The 26,110-nt window shown below is 39.2% G+C and overlaps 1 protein-coding gene across 1 annotated transcript in view; it reads right to left on the bottom strand.

The window, feature by feature from the left end:
- VWF (von Willebrand factor) overlaps positions 1 to 26,110 on the bottom strand; it is a 146,861-nt gene that overhangs the window by 3,389 nt on the left and 117,362 nt on the right. Inside the window, exons 44-50 of the mRNA XM_074825700.1 lie at positions 18,394 to 18,504; positions 15,414 to 15,597; positions 14,491 to 14,531; positions 9,471 to 9,584; positions 6,195 to 6,293; positions 4,735 to 4,863; positions 2,981 to 3,020 (exon numbers count right to left, since the gene is read on the bottom strand). Of these exons, the coding sequence (XP_074681801.1) occupies positions 2,981 to 3,020; positions 4,735 to 4,863; positions 6,195 to 6,293; positions 9,471 to 9,584; positions 14,491 to 14,531; positions 15,414 to 15,597; positions 18,394 to 18,504 (718 nt within the window). The remainder of the gene's footprint in view (positions 1 to 2,980; positions 3,021 to 4,734; positions 4,864 to 6,194; positions 6,294 to 9,470; positions 9,585 to 14,490; positions 14,532 to 15,413; positions 15,598 to 18,393; positions 18,505 to 26,110) is intronic.

Genomic DNA, 26,110 nt, shown 5'->3' with positions numbered 1-26,110 from the left:
TGGATTTGTTATGTGTGGAGGGTGCAAGCTCAGGAAATGTGCTGATCCCTCTTTGTGAAGTGAGGTTGGTTTGCTATGAACTGTTAACTGCAGTAGTCGACAGGGACTCTGCTCCTCCACTTTGGAACAGAACCTCGCCATTGACATGCTCAAATACAGACTAATCCAGAATATTTTGTTCTGAACGCTCTTGTCTGTTTTGGTCCCTGTCTAAAGACTTGTGAAGGAGCTAATGCTTTTTTAAGTGGATATTTTATGCACTGCAAACAGCAGTTCTTTGTACCATTAATATAGTGCTATGCCTCTGTGTAAAGATAGGCTCCTACTTTTACTCATTTCTAGGTAACCAATGGAATTTCTGTCAGAATACTGGACTATGTTTTACATACTACACAACAGCATTTCAGAGAGCAAAAGGAATTCAGCTGGCCAACTGCACAACTAAGTAAATACATAAATTGAAGAGATATGTATCCATCTTCCTAGCAGCAAACAGCTTTCAATACCTTTTGCATGGGAACATTAGTACCAAATTGGCTCTGTGCCTTGCTAAGGCTTTACATTTCATTAAAAAAAAAAAAAAAAAAAGCTTGAAGAGTGTTTCTGGCTCCAGGGCTGGAGCTGCCAGTTCTCTTTCAATTATTTCATCACTTCATTTGATAAAACTTGTCCACCTGGAAGGAATACACAATTGTGTCCGCACAACTGAGAAGACCAAACAAAATAATTGTCATCAGACTCAACACAGCTTCATCACCTTTTTGATCCTGACTTATCGCCTTGTTCTTGAGTTATTTTAATACTCTCATTTACTTTTTGTAAACTGTGCCTCCTTTGCAAAGGCAAGTGCTTGTAACTTAACAAGACATATGAGATCAACAAGGAAAAGAGGTAAGAAGTTCTTTGTTAAGTGGGAAAATAAGGAATATCCTTTGCAAATAATGAAGTCCTTTGTTAGTACCACAAAAATCTAATGAGAAGATGAACCTGTTCACTTATGTGCTCCTACATACTTAAAACTTGGAACAATGCCCTCAGACATACTAATGAACTCCAATTGCCAAGGCATAACATAGAAAGGGAAACTGGCTTCTTAAACAACCTTTGCTCAAAGCCACACAGGACTCTTCTGAACTAAAGGCATCATCCTGAACTGTGCTTTGAACTTGAGAGAACAAGTTCTTTGTGGTACTGAGGTGTCTGAAAGACAAACTCTCTCAAGACCTGGGAAGGCAGTGTAACCTATATCTAAGTCTCTGCGTCCATGAGAAACTGATTATTCTCTTATCTGACTTTTAAGAATATTTAAATTACTCTGGTTTTACAGTAGCTTTGCCAAGCCTTGGCGTTCCCTGTAGAGTATGTAACAGACTGCATGTTGCTACTGAGTGCCCTGGTGGAAAGATATAAATACAGAGGAGAGAGAAAGAGAGTTTGGTATCTAGAAGAATCTGTTTGATTCAAAGGTATGTGTTAATCACCATCCTTTAACTGATAACCCATGCTTAGTTGGCTGGATGCAGTATGTTGGCTTTTTTCTTCTGAAGGGCCCCGAATAGAGAAGTGACCAGGAATAGGCCTGCCCTGTAATACAGGACTTTTCAGTTTTGATCTATATCCACGCAAACATCAATGGGAAAATAAGGATTTGAAGGCTCGTACAATACGGGTGGTTTTAGGCATGTGATATTTCCCTTAGATCTGTTTGTTGCTGCAAGACAGTATCACTTTTAAATGACGATAACTATTAAATAAATATATGTTTTGACCCATTTGGAACTGGGTTTCTCCTCTCCTCAGTTACAGTGGTAGGCATTCTCAATTAGCAGAGCCTGCCCGCCACCCTGTCTTTTGAATCTTAAAATCTGGTTTTGTTAATAAATAATTTTCAGTATTCTTTACTTGAAGCCTGGTAGATTAATGCTCTCTAAACTAAATTGCCTGTTTGAGCCATTTGATGACAGTCGATCTCAATAGCTTTCTGACTTCTATTTCTCAAGCCGGAACTCCGTGATTATACAGACAGGCAATGGCTGCAAACCCTCCTGGAGTTAACGTCCTTCATCAGGGGTATTATTACAGCAGTTACTGTACCAGTGTGGTGATGGGCTGCTGTGCTGGCCATCTTTTATTTATTGGCACATGCATAGAGAAAAAAAACCTAAACATATAATGGAACACAGGCAAGATGTTGATAGTCTGACCCTAAATGAGAACATCAATCTTTTGTTACTTTTTTAAAAAAAAAAATGAGCCACGGTATTATTAATTTTTTACTTACAAAGGAGAAAACTGAGAGTTGTCTGTTCACAAAAGCATCAGAGATTCATTTTAGAAATGAGAACCCAATCCTGCAATCTTTCCTCATGTAAACAAACCCCTCCTACGCTCACAGCCTGACTGACATTTGGTTTATCTACACAATGATGCATGAAATTAAGAGTTGCAGGACTGACTCCTAAACTGATGAATTTAAGATGCAGGCAGGGAATGCACCTTTGACAAACATTTTCCCTACCATTTTTTGGTTATTACATTATCAAAAACCAATCAAAATTACATTACTGCCACCAGGGTATTTTGGCAAACTCATTTTAGGTTGATTGATTATTCATGAAGTGGTTGCCTCACATATTCAGTATCAGGTTATGTGACTTGTCAACCTGTGTCTGCAATACTGTTCCTGTTATCTTTAGATGAACAATAAAATAAAACATTCATAATTAACATCTGCATAAAATGTGGAGAGTATCTATTTCTTTCTAAGCACTTGTGAATACTGTCAAAACACGTGTTCTCTTGGACAAACAAAACATGACAGCAGTATCCCAATTAGAGGGTAGACTTGTTTGATGGTTTATTTTAACCACATTGCTTAGCTCTGTTTCATTAAACTGCATCTTACACAAAATGTACCTCCTTACCCAGTAGCTTACACTCTCTGCAATTTCCATGCAAGATTTTTGGCTTATTTACTTACATGTGTCACAGCAGGTATTGCCAATTTTTGCAATTCTGCCCTAAAACGATCAAAAAAGAAAAATTCTATTTTGGCACAAGTAATACATATTTGTTCTGCTGGAAGAGTACAATGGGATGTTTAAAACAGGGTATTAGACAACAAAAATGGTATTTCTATATTCTACAAAAATATAAATCTACATTAGTAATCACCTCTTTATCCCTTTTAAGGTTTTTAACTTGTGATTTTATCTGTTGACAGCTGACTTGAAATAATCGATTATATCGGCAAGTTCAACACCTGAAAATATTGCTTTCACTTTATATTAGGAGCTTTCTAAAGTAAAGACATTGAATACAAATAAATTTCTGGGAACCAGAGTGATAAAACCACTAGCGTTCTAGTCTTATGTCTGTTTAAGAAAGGAAGTTAAATAGTCCCTCATGATTTTTTTAGCAATATAGATGAAAGCATGCCTATTCCACAACAGCTGAAAATGTATAAGCAAATCATCGTAAAATATCACATCTGCTAAATAAGTTTTAGCAGACAAAAAATTTAATTTTTCTTGTTTCATTACTACCACGTAGAAAATAATTCTCAGAAATATATGTACAGTGGAAAATTACTGACAACCCATAGTGAAAGGCAAAATGGAGAAATATTTATACTGCAGGGTGATGCCATCATTGCACCAAACACCTGAACTTACATGCAAAATTTTGGAGGCTTTTTTAATTAAAAAAACCTAAACTTTCCATCTGTAACTAGATGAAAACCACTAATTTTATACCTGAAATAGTTCATATTTTTTGGATGGCAGGAAAATAAATGCAGTTTGGGAAGTTCTGGTTAAAAAATAAACTATTCTTCATTGATTTTCAAAGAAGACCTTTAGAATAGGATAACAACCCCAAGCCTGTAACATAATCCAGCATTTTTCTGATTCTTTGTTTGTATAGCAAAACTGTGTGTGCTATAGTGATTTCACAAAGTGAGAAATGCACCGTAGAAGCTTTCTTCTTCCTGCATCATACATCTCAAATCCTCCATTTGCTTGATGTGTATGTAGAGAGGGGCTTGGGCACAAGCCTTGTTAAAGGTTTCCAGCTTCCTGTTGTGCCTAAGAAAATGGGGACAGGTGGATATAAACACCTGTGTGATAGCAGATGAGCAAAAGCAGGACCCCGTGTGTGACACCCCAACCTGCACTCTGTTCCTCAGTGTGTGGCTAACCTCAAATCTCAGGAAGGATGGGTGGACATGCTGAGTGGAGGTTTCATTATACCATTACACCAAACAACTCCAAATGTGGAAGCTATTCTTACTGCACTGTGAAAATTCCTTTCCCTAACCTCATACAGAGATAAAATGTCTTAGCATTTCCTATGCATATTTGTAGAATAAAAGGGGCTGATCTGACTGTGTTCTTGGTTTGTGTAATTGCCCACACAGTTTTGCTCTGGATACCAAACTGAAAACACTGTTAGAACAGCCATTTTCTTATGTCTGCTGCTTTGTATGGAACAAAATTTCTGCAAGCTCAGCATCTCCCCAGCAGTATAGTCCCACATAAAACCAGCATATATTTTAAAATAAAGAAAACTTACATTTCTCTGAATTTCAAAGAAAGTTCAAATTCAGTTTAGCCAAGGTGCTGGGAGAGGGTTGGGGTTTCCCACCCTAATACACATAAGGTACCTATATACAGAACCATAAACATGACAGAGTCTATTAGGAAACCTGGAAACAGGACCCATTTCACTACTTACTCCTTCAGCCAAACATCTTCTGGAATCAAATGGAGGACAGCCAGTGATTCTCCTTTCCCAGATAAATTCTCCTTTCTCATTTACTTTACAGGAGTGACTATCACAGCCATCCTGAAGTGATTCATTTGGCTGTAAAGATTTAAGAGAAAAAACATGGGACAGTAAGTTTTCAGGATACTATACAACCTGACTGTTCCTTTACGAATATTTCAATTAATGTACTATGGTGGTGAAGTTTACAAAACATGAAAATCTTTGCTAAACAGAATTGTTTATCAACAAGATCATCTTCTATTTACTTCCATAACCGTATTGATTAGAACTCAGTCAAGACTGTCAAAACCTGACATAGCTCTTAACAGGGAAGAAATTTCCATTAACTTAAAAGAGAAATTTGTCTAGGTGAGAAACTTGGGAGTTTGGCCTATGAATTGTCTTTTAAAGAGACATGTATATGAATATTTAACTGCTGGCTGAGTTGGGAGCTTCTTTAAAAAAAAAATAAATACATAAAACCACCCCACCATCCCCCACATAGAATCAAAGGTTCATTTATGTTGGAAAAGACCTTTAAGATCATCAAGTCCAACTGTAAACTGAACACTGCCAAACCCACCACTAAACCATCTCCCTAAGCACCACATCTACACGTCTTTTAAATACCTCCAGGGATGATGACTCAACCACTTCCCTGGGCAGCCTGTTCCAGTGCTTGATAAGCCTTTTAGTAAGGAATTTTTTCCTAATATCTGATGTAAACCTCCTCTGGCACAACTTGAGGCCATTTCCTCTTGTCCAATGGATTCTTACTGGAGAGAAGAGATACCTGCCTCACTACAACCTCCTCTCAGGCAGTTTTAGAAAGTGATAAGGTCTCCCCTTACCCTCCTTTTCTCCAGGCTAAACAACCCCAGTTCCCTCAGCCACTCCTCATAAGACTTGTGCTCTAGACCCTTCACCAGCTTCATTGCTCTTCCCATACTCTCCCCATCTAAAACTTAGCTCCGGAATGGAATAAAAGAAAATGTTTTAACCAGAAAAATACCCACTCCTGTTTAAGAACCTATCATACTGAAGAAATTTTTCAAAATCCACATTTTCAACTTAAATTATCCATTTCTCATTTAAAATTAGTTTTTTTAATTTCCTCTAAGTATTTGTTTGAGCTCATATTCCATTTACAGTTCCCTGATAATACTCATGCGTCCAGGTGCATCTAGAATGTCCCTCTAGAATTTTGCACTGTGGTATGATGTCTCCCTTTTTTCATTTACAAACAACAACAAAAAACAATGAACTTCCTTGAAAAACCATTCTGAGATATAAAAGAAAAGGCACTAGTAATACCATGCTGCCTAACCAAAAAGGAGGAAAAACCCCACACTTTCCTTGGGTTGACCAGAAGCCCATGCTACATTTACATTTACTCATAAACAAATGAAAGAGTGCTTAAAGCTTACCTGAAGGTATTTAAGCCTTCCATCTCTCAGCTTGACACCACATGAAGTTGGCACACATTTTCCACAGCAAGAACCAGGGATTTCCTGTCTTCTGTAATTCTAGAATGTAAAGGACATTTTTCTGGGTTTATTTTGTTTTAAGAATGCTTCCTACACTTATTTGTAGAGGGTTTTTTTAAAAAAAAAAAAAAAAAAAATCAGTAGACAAAGTGATAGCCAGCAAAATGCTTTTTTAAACAGTAGGACTAGACTAGCTTAATCTAATTAGTTGCATACTTTTGTTTTTTTATTTTGTAAAGGCTGGCATTAATCCTTGTACTGATTTATTATACAATAGGGAGAGAAGATTATTTCCAATTAGAAAGCCTGCTGTGCCCACTGAATTCAATATTCTTTGACTGTAACAGTTGCAAGGTCAGGTCCACTAAACAACATCTGACAGTAGGAGAGGGTAAGAAACTTATTAAAATGATGTTTTGAGTGACAGACAGTTTGCATTTGTGGTGTGCAGGAGCTTCTCTGTAAAGCTCATGAATACTACACAGTGCAACTTGGAAAAGTAGTTTGAAGTGCTTAAACTAGGAGAAAAGGGCAAGATAACCAGTAAGTAGTGGGCAGGGAAAGGGAAGAATAAAGCTAAGGTAGAAAATTTGGACTATGCAGAGAAAAAGAAAATTGGCCTGATAAAATACTAATGTAAAAAGAGCATCAGAGAGGGTATGATATAATAAAACGAAAAAGGAGAGAAAGAAAGAAAAGAGGAATAATGCAGCCCCACAAATGGCACTGGAAGAAAAAAAAATAGTGGCAGGGAAAGGAGCATGGGAGAATGAGCAGCACTAGATGGAGAGGAAGAAAGGTATAGAGTGGATAATGGAAAGAAAGAAGAAAAAAAAAAAAGGCAAAACCAGAAAGGGACTGAGTTAACACATGAAGTGTCCCACAGTAATGTCTCCAGCTGCTACACATAACCAACAGCTGCTTATGATGAGCTGAACATTTTTAAGACAACAAACACTTTCTGGTTGAGTGAAGGCATGCATGTTATCCATATGTTTTTTATAGAAAAAGAATTTAGGAGGGGTGGGGGGTTACTATTAAATCATTGGAAGAAAACATAGTTCATTGTTATTTAGGTGAACTTGCTCTACTGGCAAAAATGTAAGCACCTAAAGTAGGTCATAAAATGACCAAAACAATGACCCTGATGAGCAGAACATGCTGCAGTTGGCTGCACTTCAATTACCAGCGCATTTACTTTCACAGCTTCAGCATCCAGTAGAAAGCAGGTGCTCCTGAGAGAGTATATACTCTTAACCCATGGTTTTATCCATTATGAAGGAATTGCTTTTAATCTGGGTATACCATGAAATCAGTGACTCTGAGACAGGAAAGATCCCAAATATGTGTGTGAATCCCACTGGCCTTAGGGAGATGAAGACATTCTGTATCTTATTTGATATTTTTTTCCCCCTAAGCTCCACAGATTTAATACAATGGCTACAAAGGGATACATACACCTAGACCTACAGCCTCCCTTGGGTAGCTGCACATCTCCTAAACACAAGTTCATAGCGCTTAATAAGCCCAACTGGAAATTGCCCTTTCTTCAGGGTTTTTTGTTTAGTCTGTACTTTTGGGTCAGGTGGGGGAAAGGAGCTGTTTGGGAATTGTGTGGGTGGTGAAAGAAGCAGGAGAGGAATGTTTCCCAATTTCTTTACCATGTATTTTATTGATTCCTCTACCTTTAACTTCTACAGCTGGCTTCTTTCATTGAAAAGCAAGAATTGATGTTTGTATATTTTTGTGTGGGAACATACATATGCACACATGTTTCTGGCCACAGATCATTCTAGTGTATCTGGGTTTTTTTCATTGATCTGCCAGGTTGCATTTTGTGGAAGTGAGGAGGATGCTCAGCACTGAGCTTGGCCATTTATTTTCCTTTCAAAAGCCTGTGTCTATAATCATACCTTACAGGAGGGGTGATATTAGGGTCCAGAACCAAAGTATTCCACATTTTCCCTTTTGTCATAGGCTACATCCATAGCAGCAAATAAAGGGGGTCAAGGCCAGTTTTCTGGCCCTGCAGAAAAGTGGGACATGTATGTGTGTCTAAATTGCATTTTCCCCACAGAACAGGCTGGTTTTGGGTTGTCCTAACCACTGACCTGTGTCTGGGCATTATTTAAAAGCTTGGTAGTGAGAATAGGCCAGCTGGGACACTGCTGATAATTCTTCAATGTAAGTGGTTGCAGAATATAATTTGAGCCTGCAGTCTTGCTCTGGTTAGTTTATCAGTACAGATTAAACCACAGAAACTTGACTTACTACATTGTCATTTCCAGTTCCACTTAGGGGTGGAAGACTCATCCAAACCTCTGCCCCTCTCTTTTTCAGGGACCCTAGAAATATATGCCTCTCCTGGATATCAGCTGGCAATCCCATGTGATCATGTTAGAGATGTGGGGTTTTTGGTGCAACAGCCACTGCTTGCCCAGGCCCTGGGTTTGGTTGAGTCCATTGGGCTCCATCCATTATCCAGGGAAAGGCAGAAGAAGGGGCATTTCAGCTTTTTTTGTGAAATTTAGCTCTGCAACTTGCTTAGGTCTTCTACCTGAGGTATTGGCGCTAAGAGAGAAAACTACATGACTGAGCAGTAGTCAGGCACTCCAGTCACACTGTTAGTCAGTGGAATAAAAAATGGGAGCTATTTGCCTCTGGCTTTCCCAGCCAAGCTCATTCCTTGCAGATGATGGCAGCAAAGCAGCAGCAAAGATTTCAAAAAGGCCAGTGGAACTGATGGGGACAATCACTTCAAATCACCTAAGGCATGGCTGGGAACCAGACAGAAATATTATTGACTCCAGCTATTAGACAATTTGGAATAGTCATAGGAAAGCCCTGAAGCTGCCAGTCCCTGGAGGGACAGATAGGACTGGGACTGTAGGAAAGGAGACACAACAGTTCCTGTTGCAAACGATTTGCCAAACCTTATTTTGCCCTACAGGTAAGTACTGTAAAATACACAATAAAATGTGCCTGTGGACCTGAGTACTATGAAAAGTTACGTTTTCTACACTGTGTATTGAGACCACATTTGGTATGTTTCATAGAATTCAGGGCAAGAAGAACACAGGGTCATGACTTCTCAGGAAAACTTTAAGGCAACGGGTCCCAGAGTTGTACAGAACATAAACTGGTGTATACGATGAAGAACACGACTTTCTCATCAGACACATTCTTAACCAGACCATCCAGACCACTTGCACTTACTATCGGGCACGGTTCACAGGTTAATTTTGTACATGTCAGAGTGTATCTCCGAGATGATAGCTCGAGGGAGCAGTGACACGTTGTGCATTGATCCACCATCAGGCGTCTCCATGGCTGAAACATTAGAACCAGTTGGTAAGTCAGTGACTGTCTCTTCAACAAAACTCAGATAAATGAGCAATTTTAACTAGGTTAAATCTCTTCCATTAAGTCTTGCATTGCAAATCTTTCCAAGAGAAAACAGAGAAACAATGCCCCCACTTTCCAGAGACGCAAATTTTTGCATCTGTAATTCCACAACAAGCAGCATAGCATGAGCTATTTTTCATGTAAACCCTTTAGAATTCCTTAGTCCACGAAATAGCATTGGCATTTCTTACTTTATTGCTTACAAAGCTAGCAAGCACAAAACAGATCCTTGGAAGTGGAAGATTTTGCCACAAGCTACCCTGACTACGTGTTAGGTGGTTGCCACCAGTTCATTTTTCCCAAGCGTAAGTGAATTGCTTTGCCAACAGGTTTCTATTCTTGAGCCATTGCAGCCCACAGACCATGGGCAGAAATTGTTACTGTCGTTGTAATAATACTGCTTAGAATCTCTAGAGGCCTAAAAGCTTAAAACTGAGAAAGGAGAAAGTCAAACAGAAACAGAATTACTGAGTGAAGAACTGGACTTGTCCATAGTTACAAGAAAATCGGTGGCTGAGCTGGCACACAATTCCAATTCCCTGAGCTCTTCCCCAGAACCTTGTTTGCTGGATCACATCATATTTTTAAAGCAAGCAAAACCATTTAAAATGTAGAGCAAAAATGCCAAACTATTAAATGGGAAACAAAAGGATGTGGAGTTAGTAATTGGATTCCTAGCACTGAAAGGAATTCTAAATACAAAGACTTTCTGCCTCCCAAGTGCACAGTCTTTCATTTCAACCCCAAAATAACAAACCACTGTGGTTGAAGGGACAAAATGGGAGGAGTGTATTCAAGATTTTTCAGAAAGAACTTCTAAAACCTAATAAATAAGGTAAACACAGACTGAATACTACTAGATTATAAAAGCTTTGAGTTGTGCTTTAAAAGTCAATGGAATGTCGCTGTTGACTTCATTTGGAACAGAAATTTCCCATGCTACATACTATGCATATCCTCAAATTCCTTTTTTTTCTTGTTCCACACTAGTAAACACTCATGGAGCAAATGGAGCAAAACTAAGAAGCTGGCCAGAGTAGCAGTGTAAAGGTAATGCGTTCATGTCTAGTTCAGAGCCAATACTCCGATACAGACGCTGAAGGATAAATGTTCTGATTAAAGAATTTTAATTACATTCTTACTCTGCACCCAAGCACAACAGAGGTCCTCAGGCCTCAGTGGTTTTCTATAAAGCACCAGCAATACCAATGACTTTTTTCTTGTTCTGTGGAGGTCTAGAAGAAAGATCCTCCACATACAACATGATGGAAGTGGTACACCAAGGGGGAGATCCCTGTCTTTTAACAACTCAGCTTGAGACCTCCACACAGGAATCTTCAGCTTTCTTGGTTTAACATTTTGTAGTGAATATCAGGTCATTAATCTGGAGGGTTAAAAGTCCTCAATGGATGCTGGCATGAGGACACACTCATAACATATTCCTATGGGAGAGAGACGGATAGCAAATGTCATACGAAACTCCAGAGTTCTTGTTTACTCTCAACATTGGAAAGCATTCAGACACCAGCGTGATGGTTCTCGAACAGTCTACACGGCCTCACAAGGGCATTCAATACACCGACACTAGTATTGCTCTACCAGTAGCTCCACACACACGTGCATGTACACATAAAAGCTTTGCAAATCTGGAAGTTGTATTCATCATGTTGACCTGATTCGAAATATGTTTGGGTTTGTTCTGTTTACTGTCATAATCGTACTTAATTCAGGCCCTCTAAAAATAAATGCTTATCAGAGAATGCCTCAGAAGAGTCTGTAAAGCCACAACTGATATTACAATTGATATACTCATTGGATCTTCTAGTAGTTCTAACATTCCAATTAAATAAAAAAAGGATAGATAAAGTTGAGTTTATCATAAAATCACTGTTACGGGCAGGAATGTAGGGCTTACAAGAGACATGTTGAAACAAAATCCTCACACACAAGCACCTTGAACTTTTGGGGGAAGGTCTTACCTTGATCCAAGGTTTGCATCACACCTTAGTTCTATGATATTTATTTAATGTATTTAGGGATCAGCATGCAAATGGCTTTAACAATGGCTTTCTGTGAACAAATATAGCTTAGCATGACAGAAATGAGTGAAATAATGGATCGACACATCTTTTTCCCTTTATATAATACACCTATCATGTTTTCTTGGCTAACTTAGAATGAAATGTCAACATCTGCTAAGTCAGTGTTAGTCAGTGCAACTAAAATAACCTGCATAAAGCCCAAATCTACTCAGATCTCCTTCAAAAATGCTACTCAGTAAAAGCCTGGGAAAACAGATGAGTGATATAGATAATCCTTTTGGTAAATACAGCCACCTGCTTGGAAGTCTGCAGTTAAAGCCCACAGCATTGTTAAGAACAGCAGAGTGAATGCAATACACCAAATTACTGGAATATAATATTGGTAACCAGATACAAGACAAAAATGTAAAGGGATTAAGGACACAGTCAGTTAACAGAACTGCAGTAAAAGACTGAAAACTTGGAACTATTCAGTGAATGAGTTAATGGAGCAAAGTTTTCCCTTGATATAAAATGAAACTTGAAACCTATTCTTAAAGGACCCAGAATAAAGGTTTTGAAATCCAGGAAGTATAAACTTCTGTGGACACCACATCTTCCTTCCTGACCAGAACTCTGGAACAGTCATTGAAGTAGAGAATAGTGTAAGATAAAGCTGTAGTAACACCAGCTGCCCAAAAACTTTCAGACATATAGCTAATTAGCTTACAGTAAGTCATTAAATGAAGCTAGTTTAATTCAAGTTCATGAATTTAACACAAGTTCTAATATATATGCTCTAATTTTATTTTTTTTTTAAATCAAAATGGCCACTTTGTTTAGAAATCATCTGAGATTATATCTCAACTCGAATTTCACACTCTCCATCCTGAGAAAATATTTTGGTAACTGCGTTGTTGAATGCTAACTTCAGTAATGCCTGACATTTGTGACAGCAAGAGCACAGAAGTAATGTAACAGCTGGGGTCTACCTACACCCTCAAAATCTTGTACAGGCAGTGTTTGATAAAATGACCAATTGTCAGGAAGAACAATAACACATTTTAAAAGCTATATTAAAAGAAAAAAAAAAAAAAAAGAAAAACATTTTAAACACAACTTTTCAATATACCCAGAGAGCAAATAAGAATGAGTCAAAAGGTAGTTCTGTGTCAGCTGAAACACTTTAGAAATTCATTCCAAATTGGGAAACTTTTATTAAGATAGGATTTTTTTTCAATAATGTAGAGATGAAATAGTTTATTTTTAAGTCTTCAAAACACAGATAATTCTGATTTTGCCTTCAACATGACATTTTGTTTCCAAATTTGCTTATGCTTCGCTTTACAGTGTTTTAAAATATTTTAAAACACTTGAAAATAGAACAAAGACTTTACTTGACAGATCAGGCAAACATTTTGTTGGAAAAGAAAAAAATCAGTTGTTCATGAAAGAACAGCATGCAACTGGAAAGACATCCTCTTTTTGTAACACGGAATATATATTTTTATATATATATATATACACACACACACGTTCATATCCTATATAAGAGAAGGTGGCAAGAGCTAGCAATTACTGTACTGCATGACATTCTCTACAACTATGATCTTTATAAAATGCCACAACTAGTTTTGACAACATACTACTGAGGAGACAAATAGAGAAATCAAGGAGAAAGCAGATTATTTCAAATTTTACCACTTTAAAACCCTTCTCCCAGTGTTTTGACAAGAAAGGCAGAGTTATTCCTTGGATTTAATTCTACAGGGAAGTAATCCCCACACAGAATGATGGATGCTTGATGACAGGGCTTTAGCTCTAACAAACTGATAAACTTGTGCCTATTGACTATGAAAAAAATCAAATCCAGAAGAAATAGATGGAGAAAGGTTCTCTGTCATACCTCAAATGTCCAAAGAGATTTAGGTAAACTTACCTTTTAAATAAATGAAAAATAAAGACATACATTGATAATGCAGGAATACGTAGGTTAAAAGTTAGGTTAAATGACTAAAGAGGACCTGTTTCCCTGGGGAATGATGAGAATATTTAGAGCTCCTTGACACCAGAGGTGCTGCCAGAATACGGATTTAGGGAAACAATAGACAATTGACAGAGCTCTCCAAAGATAAATTCGGCATAAATGAGATCAGATGCTTAACTCCCATCATTCCCACTGTCATGGGCTGGGTTAAATATGTCTTAATCTATCCATTAAATATGTAGTTGAGAAAAAATTTCCTCTGAGGGCATATCAGCAGGGATCTTGAAAGGGGACAGAGGTCAAACAGTGAGGAAGCTCAGCTTTCCTGTCCCTGCTAATAGCCAAGGAGGGATACCCCTCCTTCCACACAGGTGGAGCAACAGTCTCCATCCTTTTTTAATCTGCCTTATCCTCTAGGTAGAATACGGGAAGTTTTTCCTTCCCCGAAGTGGGCAAGGATCATTTTTGAGATTATCCCTCACAGAGAGTTTCCTGTGTGTTTGGTAGCCTGCAAGTCGTTACACAACACAGATAACCACAGTTCCTAAGCAATTTTCTCAAGCATTCTTTCAAGATAAGGAAGCATTACTGTCCTCATTTTGCAGAGATACTCATTGTCATATAGGAAGACCGTGGCAGGTTCATGAACTGGATATACATATGCTGAGCCCCTTGCCACTGCTTTTACCCCAAGGTCTTGCTTGCAGAGATTCTGTCTGAACAAAGCTGTCCTGTCTGCTTAAGTGTATTCTGGCAAGTTTGTGTTCTTCAAAAGCTCATTCATATATCTAAATCACAGCAAATAAAAGGAATCATGTCTTACCCCAATAACAGTGCCATTCAAAGGACAACCATTCAGGGGTACTGAAAAAGAAGATAATATTCCATTTAGCATTGCCATTATCATGACATTACCAAGATTTGATAAACCACAGGTATGATTTTTGACTTATTAGAGTTCCAGCTGAGGACATTTAGATCCAGTTTCACTGTAAAGAGGCATATTGAGCCATCTTACATTATACCTTGAAAGGTAGCAATTTGTCAGTTATCCTGAATTCCATCTCCGAATATCTCTTGCTGAGCTGTTTTTTAACAAGTATGTGGCACAATATAATTGTTCCCCTCCAGTTCAAGCCTCACACTCTCAGAAGGTGCACTCAGGTTTTCTGCAAGTTAAAGTGCATATTTCCCCTCCTCCTCCCACTGCTCACCCTGTGGTTGCGTATATACTTGTCAATTAAACATGACTGGTAGTCTTCCCAGATGGAGGCCAATTAACAAAATCTTCTGATTTGCACTTTTGACCCAAGTCTATGCTAGGAAATAGCCACAGCCACAATGCTCAGAGACATGCAGAAGACAGGATGGCTGCATGCAAACTCCTTGTTCATAGCAGGCACTGGGGAGAGTGTTGAACCTTCCTATGCCAAAAGTCTCTCAAGCCCTCTTTTAAATGCTTAAAAATGCAGGCTAGAACTGTAGAAACATAGCCTGATATGGCTGTGTGAAGCAATGCAAAATAGCTTCAACAGTAAGTAGTTCAAGAGGAGACAGGGAACATCAGTTGGAAAGAGAAAGTAATAGCAGCAGGTGCTATTGTACTCAATGTCTAAATTATACAGGAGAGCTTAAAAGTAGTACTATACTTGCATAACATGCACTTTTGAAATTGCTGTTGAGAAACAGGAGATCAACATGAGACACATTCTCTTTTAATTCCATTTGTCATACACAAAACCTTACCACATCTGCAGGAAGGACAGCAGTCTATTATTTGGTTGCAACGTAGCTCAGTTCCCTCTGGACAGTCAGGCACATCCATTTGAGAGCAAGAAAGATTCTTTTGCTGCACAAAAACCTCATTGTTCACCTGGACACACTCATTGATAATGCAGTGGTTGAAGGGGGATCGCCACTCTGTGCCGACCTGATGGGAAATTGTAAAAGGATTAAAGGTAGGCAGCAGTATTTGTGTCACTGGATAGAGGGAAGACCACAATAGCCAACATGCTGGTTTGCCAAAAGCACGTTCACTGCCTCAGGAACAGTCTGTCACTCAACAGCTCACAAATCCTTACCACGACAGCCAGTTTATAGAACAGCCTACTGTTTGGTTTGTTTGTAGACTATAGGAGTTACAGCAGCATCCCCAAGGTGAAAAATAAAGGGGCAGGTGAAATAACGTGGTAAAGAAGAAAAAGCACTCTTAACTAAATTTCTATCTACCTTTGTTACCCAGTAGCTGGCTGCATTGCATTGCGCTGTAGCCAAGCTGACCCTCTTTCTGCTGGAACCTGCTCCAGATCAGCCTGAGGGAGGCTTTGGCAATAGGCTCTAGACCTGAAAATACTTGAGAATGTAGAAGAGACCGGATCCTGCTGACAGTCCTAATGATTATAATCGTCCATGGGTCAGACAAGGTGGGAATTTCAAGTGCTATTATGGGAAGAGACATCACCACAGGCCAGAAAGAAGATGCTGTCACAATTCAGCCCTGGGAGGAGCTGATGACTGCTTTGAAGATATATGCCTCCATCGTTAACATGCTTTGAATACACTTCAAGAACAGTGAAAGTGAAAATCAGATCCCCAGCTCCAGTAAATTCAAACAGCTTTGCTCAGAAAGTTAGGGAATACTTCTCTCATGTGTTAAATATTTAGTTCTTTGTTAATGACAAAAGAGTTGAAAGAGGACAGAGCAAGAAAAAGACAGCAGAGTATGAGGATCTATTGCTCCATTAGGAAAACAGAAATCAGTAAGACACAGTGGGACATTAAAATAGGCCTTCTGAAGGCTTGTTTTATGAAGCAGAGAAGAATATTGATCCACATTTAGAAATGCTTTTGGTAAAATCAGGGAAGAGGCAGGCTGCAAAATGATGCATTAACGTTTTTTAAAAGACAGCAGCAGTCTGCTGTACAAGAAGCAATTAAAAAGTTAATATTAAATATGTGAACATGAGCTGTAGATGAAAATGCAGACACATTATAAAGAACAATACTTAGGGAAGAAGAGATGGGGAGAAGGGCTATTATTTTAACCATACTTAACTTTCACTTCTTGCCTTTGTTGAATCCAGAGCTCTACATAAGATTAAGCAACTTCACGCTACTGGGGCAGGCAAAGGCTTGCCAGGGGTGTTTGGGTCAGGGACAGAACAAACTGTATTAAAAATGTAGGCAAGAAAAGAAACAAATATCCATGGAGGTTTCCAGACTGGTAGGGTATCTTCAGTGCATTTTAAATGGCTGTTGCACACACTCACTCCCCGTTGGGGTCTTTGAATCCTAAGGAAGAGGTTGTAAGGAACTGAAGGAAGGAATGCTTCAAACACTCATTGACACAGAAAACCTCAAGGACAAGCTGTGGCCTTTGTTGATTAGTCTAAGGAATGTCACCCAAGGAAGCAGAAGTGTATGGAGTTGTACTGACAAACTCCTTAGATAAGCCTCAAATGGGGGAAACCGGACTGAGTGAAACCAAATGTTTGCCATCAAGCACAAGTACCGCTAATCACTGGCTCTACTGTGTAAGCCACAGAGCGCAGGCCTTGCTAATGACTTGGTGCCTTCACCATTGAAGAGGTGACAAGAACTGATAAGAGGTGATCATTTCTGCCCCAGGAGCCAGAGGACTGCTCAAGAAGCATGAATTCAGCAAAACTCTGTGGGAACAGAGCAAAAACCAAAGGTGGGCAGGGTGAGCATGACCACCAACTCAATTGGACAAGGGATGGTGCACCCCATTCCCCCTCAATGCATGTGCAGAACCCCTGCTACACCTTTTTCCTCGTCTCTCATGGAAACGAGTTTCTGGAATACCTTCCCCTCCTTGCCTAGTATGCTAATTAGCTGATAAAATGAACTTAAAAAGCGACAGAAAACTTTGCTGTGTGTGCACCCACCACCCAAGATTACCAGACCTGAGACAGCACTGAATCCAGGGGTGGTGATTTGCATTTCTTTGACTCTCTTTCTCTCTTTCCTTTGTCTTTCCTCTCCTTTCTTATAGATTTATAAGACATCACATTGCTTATTATCCTTTACCAAGTTTAAATTGTTTTCTACCGCAAGTAAAACATTTTAACCAGTCGTTTGGTGTCATGTCACTTTAATTTAACCTGAGGGGATCACAGAACCTTTGTGATTCTCTGGGCTTCCAATCCAGGTCATGTCAGAGGCACAGTCTGAAAACAAACTGTTATTTTGAGCAGAAAACAAGTGTGGCCTGGACCACTGCTGTTTGATCTGACATGCAGCAATCATCTTTAGCAACCAGAGAATAATTCACGTTTCTATCCTCATTTACTTCCCGATATTTCAGTGTGTACCAAATAGGATATCCTATTTGAATGGGATTGTGAAATTCAAGGAACCCACTACCCCATCTGCCTGCTATCCATAGAGTAATACAAATTAATTGACATAATTTAAACAGCCTACAAACAGTGAAGAATCACGTCCCATTAACATTCTTTTGAGCTATCATTTATGAAATTACTAATTTTACACAAAAATACTGCTCCCTTAGAGGCCAAAAAGGGTGGGGAGGGTTTGCTTGTTAGAACCAAGTAAGTCAGATGCCCCTAAAAACATTGTTTGTAAGCACTGCTAATGTATAGAAGAAATATTTCATATCTTCTTCACCTCCTTTCACGGAACACAAAATAATTTCACGGCACTTCTGCTAGAAGAGGAAGTGTCCACACAACCACCATCTCACCTCATGCAAACGTGTATCTGCATCACCTCGGGACCAGAATAGCTGCTCCTCACAGGCAGTCTTCTGGCATCTCCCACAACACTCCCCTTCTTGTATGATATACTTGTAACCCTGTAGGAGAAAAGAAGAGGACTGACTGATCCAGGAATAGGAGACGAATGAGAAGATTAATCCTGAAAGAAAACACTTGGAAAAATGCTTAATGTTAACAACTATTTAGGGAAAAGGGAGCTTGAAAACAGAACTGTAAGGCCACATGCTGCTATTACAAAAACAAACAAGTGGTCCACCCAGCTCAGCATCCTGTTAAATGGTTAACATTATCTGTCAGAAAAAATATCTTAAAATGCATACATTAGGAGCAGAAATCCTTATCTCTTTAGTTCCTACTTAATATATATTTTGAAGACATATTCACTTCAGCTACCTGAACTAACTCTAGGTACTATCTTTGCTCAGGTCATGCTAATTAACTAACGAGCCTTCCAAGGATATCAGCTTCTCTAGTGTGGTATGGAGCACCCTTCGTGGAGCACAGAAAATGTTGATGGTGCCTAACATAAGAAAAAAGGAAGGAAAGAAATCTAAAATCACAGAGAAACTTCTTCCTTTTGCTAGGATTTACTCAAATATGTAATAGCACAAAGATTTGCCGCAAGACAGAAAAGAACAGTGACATAAACAGGCAGAAATGGATAGGGAAGAGGTAAAAGGAAAACGCTTTCAGAGGACCCTGAGCCGTTTCAACATCATTAACCAGCAGTCATTTCCAAATGTTAGTTTATTGTATGTGAGCAGTTTCTTTTATGTGTTAGCAAATTGTAAAGAGCAAGTCTTCCCAATAACATGGACCTACAGAGGAGTGCAAAAGGAACAAGTAAGTCCACTTCTAAGGGTGATTGTCAGAATTGCTATGCTATTCAGTAGATTTTGAAAGAAAACTATATGTGAATGTTAAGAATCCAGTTTTAAAAAACTCACTACATTAAATGACTTCTGTTTTTTACATACAAATCTTACATAATTATGAGAATTTTTATTTGGTATTTAAAAATTTTTTTACATATATATAAAAAAATACTATTTTACAAAAGAATATTAAAGTAAAAATTGTTTTAGTGGCATCTTGGACATTATCAGCGCTCACAACTTCCCTTCCCACTCCTGAGAATTCAAGGTTAGGATTCAGTCTGAGCACATTCAGACATCTGACTGCCCTGTGCTGAAGCAGAATGAAGGGGTTGGTCAGACATGTAGTCCAGGGACCAGTTTTGACTGATCATTTCATCTTTTCATCTCCTGTAGCAACTAGACAAATATTCAAACATTGAAGCATGTAAGTGAAAGAAAACAAGGAGCTTTAATCTAATTAGAAATAATATATTCTACATTTAACAGCTAGGCAGTCTCCAAGGAGAAAAAACATAACACTGATTTCAGTACAGAGTTGAAGAAAAGATGTTCAGCCAAAGAAAATGCTGTTCATGTGAAAAATGTCAATGAAAATAAGCATCGTTTTATTTTGGTCAACCCCTTTGAACTGAATTGCTGAAGTATTCCCAACTGTTCCCTCCCTCCATGAACTGTCCTTGATTTGCAAGATGAAGCACATTAGCAAACCTCAATAATCAGCAGTCTTTCATATGGAAGTGCATTTTGTATAATGCCATAAAATGTAATACCAGAGTTTGACCTAGCTTGGTGGAAAAAGTTGTGCTGTTGAGCATTTAATTTTATATGACTTTTATCTGCTAAAAACATGTCTGAGGCATCTGAAGTATTGGATAGAACTTTTTATTTGCGTGGCAAACTCAGACAATTAAAATCCATGAGCTATCTGTGCCCAGAAAAAAGCAAAATCCAGCTGCAGGACCCAAATATCACTAAGTTGGTTTGAACAGAGCCCTCTAAAGTACAAACAAAAAGATGTCATGCAGCAAACTCCAGAGGTGATTTGCACCACTAAAGCACTTAAAAAGATGTTGGGTTTGGACAGTTCCACCTGCCTGAGTGGCCCTTTTGGTGCTCGAGGTGTTCAAAGTCTGGGGGCTCTGACTCCTAAGGGGGAGAAACACAGGAGATCACAGCTGCCAACCTCAGCACCTGCTGAACTTCTCCTAACACAGCCCCTAAACCACCACAGACTACGAACCTCTCAGAAGACAAAGTCTTCTTCAAAGTCTCAGTCTACAAGCTCCTCAGAAAGCAGAGCATCCATCTGTACTTAAGGAGTAGGTGGACAGTGAATCCCCGTTGTGACAGATCCTCCACAGCATGAGAAATATTTCACCATCAGAAAACTCCACTTTATGTACTTCACACCATGGGGAATTTAGGTCCATGGGAATAAAGAAAGGTTTACGTTATGTTTAATTCTAAAGGTATCAATGTTTAAGGTTACGTCTAAGAAAACAAAAATGTATTGTGCATTTTGAGGTGGTTTTTTTATTGTGGGATTGTTTGGGTTTTTTTCCAGTTAGATGACTTATGTACAGAGTGCACACTACCAGAATTATTCCTGAGCTGCACAGCCTTTGAACATGAACATCTGACAAGTCTCAGATACTGTGCTGTTGAAGGTTGTTGGACTGAACGAGGCAGAGTAAGCAATATCCATCTCTTCCTTCATTATTTTTCTTTTGCAGGCGTATAGACATTAGCACATAGGGATGCCAGTGTTTCCCATGGTTTGTTCAAGGATCCACTTACAGTAAGTATTTTGCTCATCCCCTGCTTTTTCTGGACTGGATCTGCTGCTTTATTACGCCTTCTGCCTTTTTTTTTAACACAGAGTTCAAACTTCAAACAAGCAATTAAAATTCAGAAGAAGCCCTCGGTAGGTGTCTGACCGTCTGTCACACTGAGAGGCAAATCACAGTCTACAGGACTAAAAAAAAAAAAACAAACCAAAAAATCACCCTGCCCCAGAGGGTGAGGGATGAGGCAACACGAGGCACTCCTCGCATTCAGACAGGTGCACGGGAGCGATAACCAGCAGCTGCGACGGAGAACCTGACAAGTGTGCAGTTATGCTGCCAGATCAGGCTGTTTTATCAAACACAGAGATAAAGCTGATCTCCCCCGCGGAGGGTGAAAGCATACGGAATAAGATATGCTGTGTTGGGGGATGGGGGGAATTTTGTGCTTTTTTGAACTGGAGCTTGGCTTGCAACAAACAAAAGAGGAATGCAGAATAATTCTGTAACATTCATAGAACACACATTTTGGTTTCAGAATCACAGAATCATTCAGGTTGGAAAAGACCCTTGGGGTCATCGAGTCCAACCCTCAGCCCGACTCTACAAAGTTCTCCCCTACACCACATCCCCCAACAGCTCATCCAAACAACCCTTAAACACACCCAGGGATGGGGACCCCACCCCCTCCCTGGGCAGCCTATTCCACTCTCTGACCACTCTTTCTGTGAAACATTTTTCCCTAATGTCCAGTCTGAACCTCCCCTGTTGCAGTTTAAAGCCATTCCCTCTTGTTCTGTCACTAATCACCTGTGAGAAGAGACCAGCACCAACCTCTCTACAATGTCCTTTCAGGGAGCTGTAGAGAGTGATGAGGTCTCCCCTCAGCCTTCTCCTCCTCACACTAAACAGTCCCAGCTCCTTCAATCGCTCCTCACAGGATTTATTCTCCAGACCCTTCCCCAGCCTCGTTGCCCTCCTCTGCACTCGCTCCAGCACCTCGAGATCTCTCTCGTATTGAGGTGCCCAAAACTGGACACAACACTCCAGGTGTGGCCTCACCAGTGCAGAGTACATCACCTACTCAAGGCTACGGGAGGGATCCGCAGAGTCTGTGGCTTGGCATATTTGTGCATTCCCTCTTTTCTTCTAGTGTTGCTCAAGATACTCAGCTCATCTTTTCACAGGTGCTAAGGTTTTGGCCAGAAAACTCTTGTAAGCTGCTTTTGGCAACAAGGCAGGAAAGAAAGAACAGAGATTATTCCTCAGTGCAGAATTTTTAAGAAGGCTCCAGTATTTGCCTTTTAGATATTGAGTAGCTAGAGAGGGTTGGAAGAACCAAAGAGAGTGAGAATGGCAACAGTAGACCAAGAAAAACCCAGTAGCATGGATATAAATCAACTTGAAATGCTGAAAGCAAAATCTTCAGTGGCAATGAATCAGCACAATTCTAGAGATTTCTCTGGAGCTGCACTCTTTTACCCCAGGTGAGAAGTTAATTCTCTGTTTGCAAGTCTCTAGAATATTAAGGTATCCTTTCCTAATTTCCATAATAAGTTATGCTTTAAAATGCAAGCAGGATGTTTGAAATCACCTCCCAACAAGACTTTCAGAGTTTTTAAATGAGATGCTGCACATCTAATATTCAAACAACAGTCTTCCTTTTACCTCTTTGATGTACACTATTAAGCTATCTACTACCTTGCCTTACACGCTAATTCAAAGGAAAATATCCGTTTGAAATAATGGAGATTAAACCCATAGCTTTGGTAGTCAGCATCTACTGCAACCATCATTCACTATGCCTTTGCACGTAGGGTGCAAATGTTATTTATTTTAATTTCATTAATCAAGAGGCTGGAAAATCTAACCTAATTAATTTACACACACTTAGCCAAATGGCTTTGTCTTAAACACTTATCCCAGAAAATTATGCTTCATTCTTCTCATAATCATTTAAAACTTTTAAATTATCCAATACTTTAAACCACACTCTTTTATATCATTTACAAAGTACCTAAGTCCAAGAACGTTGACAGAAATTAAGCAAGTGCTCCCTTCACATTAGTATACTAGTGATTTTAAGGTGTTTTGAAAGCTGCTATTCATTTTATCACCATGATTCTCTGAAGGGATGTAGTCTGATGTACTCTCAGATAAATAATTTCTGAAGAAGCTCCAGGAGGGAGACACCACTCCTCCTTGTGGCACATGCAATAATTGCAGCAATTATCTGCTTGCTTTCTCAAAACTTTGGTGAGAAAGATAGAAGAGGACAGAAAAATTGAGGCGACTATAACATATAATGAAGTAAAACCCACATTTGGTTTGCAAGCACGAAGTCTGTATTTGCTGTTAACCTCCTCAGAGAACTGTGGGATTGGTTCATTTAAATGAAACATCCACTCTTTTTCCACATAGCATTTCTTTACACTCTAAAACTACAGATAGGATTTGAGTTTGATTTTGTCATGCTCGGGAGAACAGCAGCACTGATCGTCCATCAGGGTGAAGGAGCTAGCACAAGTGTTATGGTTTTTTTTCTCTTTTTGTGTAGCTAGATAAAAAGTTTTAAGCTGTTTTCGCAGAAGTCAGATGACACAGTTAACAATGATACTGTACAGCTCTAAGACCTGGCAATGGAATTAGTAGCCATGAGCGGCAGAGAGTTTGAACATCATCTTAGTAATGATTCATGATTAAAATATGTGTTCAATGTCAATACAGCTTTCAATGCCATCTGATCTGAACTGAGAATTTAAGGCCAATTCAAACTGGATTACAGAGCTTCCGCTGTCCTTGATATGTATATCCACTGAATCAGGAATAAGCAACGGAAAAAAAGAAAATCTGAGCTATTCAGGTTCTCAAACAGCTACAGTTTTGGTAGTACACCTTTGATAATCATTAAAGGAGCAAAAGAACTGGCAGATTCCCAAAAGGAACTGGCATGGCTTCCACCAAGGCTTGCTGTTTGTTTTAAAAAAAGCTTTTTGACACTGCAATGCTTAAGGGTGATTTGTCAAGAAACTGTAGCTCTGCATTAATGACACCTTGTTAGAATAACAAATTATTGATAATGTTATGGCTATGAGCCAAAACATAGCCAGATACTTTGGATGTAATGTTTCATAATAACTGGCATACTAGAAACAAGTCCCTTCTACAGATGGAAATCAAAGGGATTCATCCTCTTGCAACAGCTGAAAAGCTCTCACATCTGCTCTCATGGTTTTCACTGCATTGGGCATCCTCAAGCTTTCTCACCAAACCCTACATTTTGCAGAAAGAGCACTAGTTTGGTTTGGGGTTTTTTTACAATGTTTTCATTCTGTTCCTAGGGAATTTAAGACACAGCTGAGGAAAATATTATTCAAAGAATATTTATATTTTGTTCACATCTTCTCAAGTGCACATACATATATGCTGTCCAGCCTTGTTCTGATACAGGGGCTGTAAGTTAAATGATATTGAAATATAGTGGTATTAAGACATTTGAAATTCTTTGAAAACCAAGGCACAATTAGGTTAATAGAATTCAGAGAAGAGAATTGCCTTTCAGATATTGGTTTGCTTAACTGAAATGTTCACAGTCACATTTCAATGCATGATTAACTGTTTTAAAATACATATTAGTGTAAATTCAAGTGAGAATTTAAAACAAGCCAGATAATGAAGGGTTTCTACAAGAATGTTAACTCAGCTGTGAGGTGCTGCACATACATGCTCTATGCCCAAGGTCAGTCTTTGACTCCCAGACACATTATTAATGATGTCTTTCCAAAAGCAAAAAGAACATCTCTAACTTCTCATAACTGCATATACAAGGTTTGCTAATGAAGAGCTTTCTTCCAAATGTAACTGAAAAAAAGTCAGGAGAAAGAAGAGATATCATGTGCTGATATATGTCTTAGCCTCTGCTCTGAATGCAACTGGAAAAATGGGACCCATTCAAAAAAAAAAAAAAAAGCAAAAATGCTTAAAAGGTTTAGAAAGAGTAGTAGAAAACAGTCTGCAAGGATTTGGAGACTGGGCAGAGGAAGGGAATGTGCATGCCATATTTGTTTAGAGATTCACTGTATTTCCAGCAAGAAGAGAAAAACCTACTCCTGGAGCAGAAAAAAAATCAAGTGAATCTTGTCTCACATGCAGCACTAGAAACCCCCGAACATCACAGTAGCATCCCAGTCAGCACAGAAGCAGCACCTGTCCCTCTTAGATAAAGGGTTCTGCAGTTATTGCTGTAGTGTGCCCTCCTCTGCATTTTCCACTGACAAATTCCAGCTGGTTACCTGTAATGACACCACGGCAGTGTCTTGAGTCACAAGCCAACACGCAGACTTTAATCAGCTACTGAAAGCACCAACGTTACAACACACATTTGGAAACACTTACTGCTTGGTCAACTGTTTGAATTTTGTGTGGGCTAACGTAATATATAGCCCAATATAAACATTTAAAAAGCAACTTGGAGGTCTGAAAAGCATTAACCAGCTCATCTTTGTTCTGCACTGAGGAAAAAACCCAAATTAGCTTCTTCTGGGTTTCACTTCACGGTTCAGGGAAGAACAAAGCCATGGGGAAAACCCTGGGTCAGCAAAAGACCTGCAGAGAATATTCTGAATCCCAGACACACGTAGTTGCTCCACACGGACCCCGCACAGTTTACTGAACTTGCAGATTGTGAACACACCAGACCATGGACTAAGGAGGAGCTGCTTCAAGTCAGATATGTCTTTTCCTGAATGGAAACAACCAATACTATCAAGAACAATCTTAATTAATCCATGTGTATGCTGAAGGCTTTACAGAAAGGTAGGATCTGACATTTGCCACACAACTTCTCTGGTCACGCAGCAGTTGGTAAGGGGTGGAGGTTGTCAGCACTTGGCTGGGCTCAACAACCTGTTCTGCCTTCTTCTGCAGACCCAAGCTGTGCATTTCCACTGTCCTCACTGACTGACCCGTCCATGTTAACCTCATGAAGCAAAGACATGGGAACGCTCCGGAATTATGGATAC

The sequence above is a fragment of the Strix aluco genome, chromosome 5 (genome assembly GCF_031877795.1).
Source record: "Strix aluco isolate bStrAlu1 chromosome 5, bStrAlu1.hap1, whole genome shotgun sequence".
NCBI lineage: Eukaryota > Metazoa > Chordata > Aves > Strigiformes > Strigidae > Strix > Strix aluco.
The sequence above is the reverse complement of the archived record's forward strand: the minus strand, read 5'-3'. Positions and strand labels throughout refer to the sequence as shown.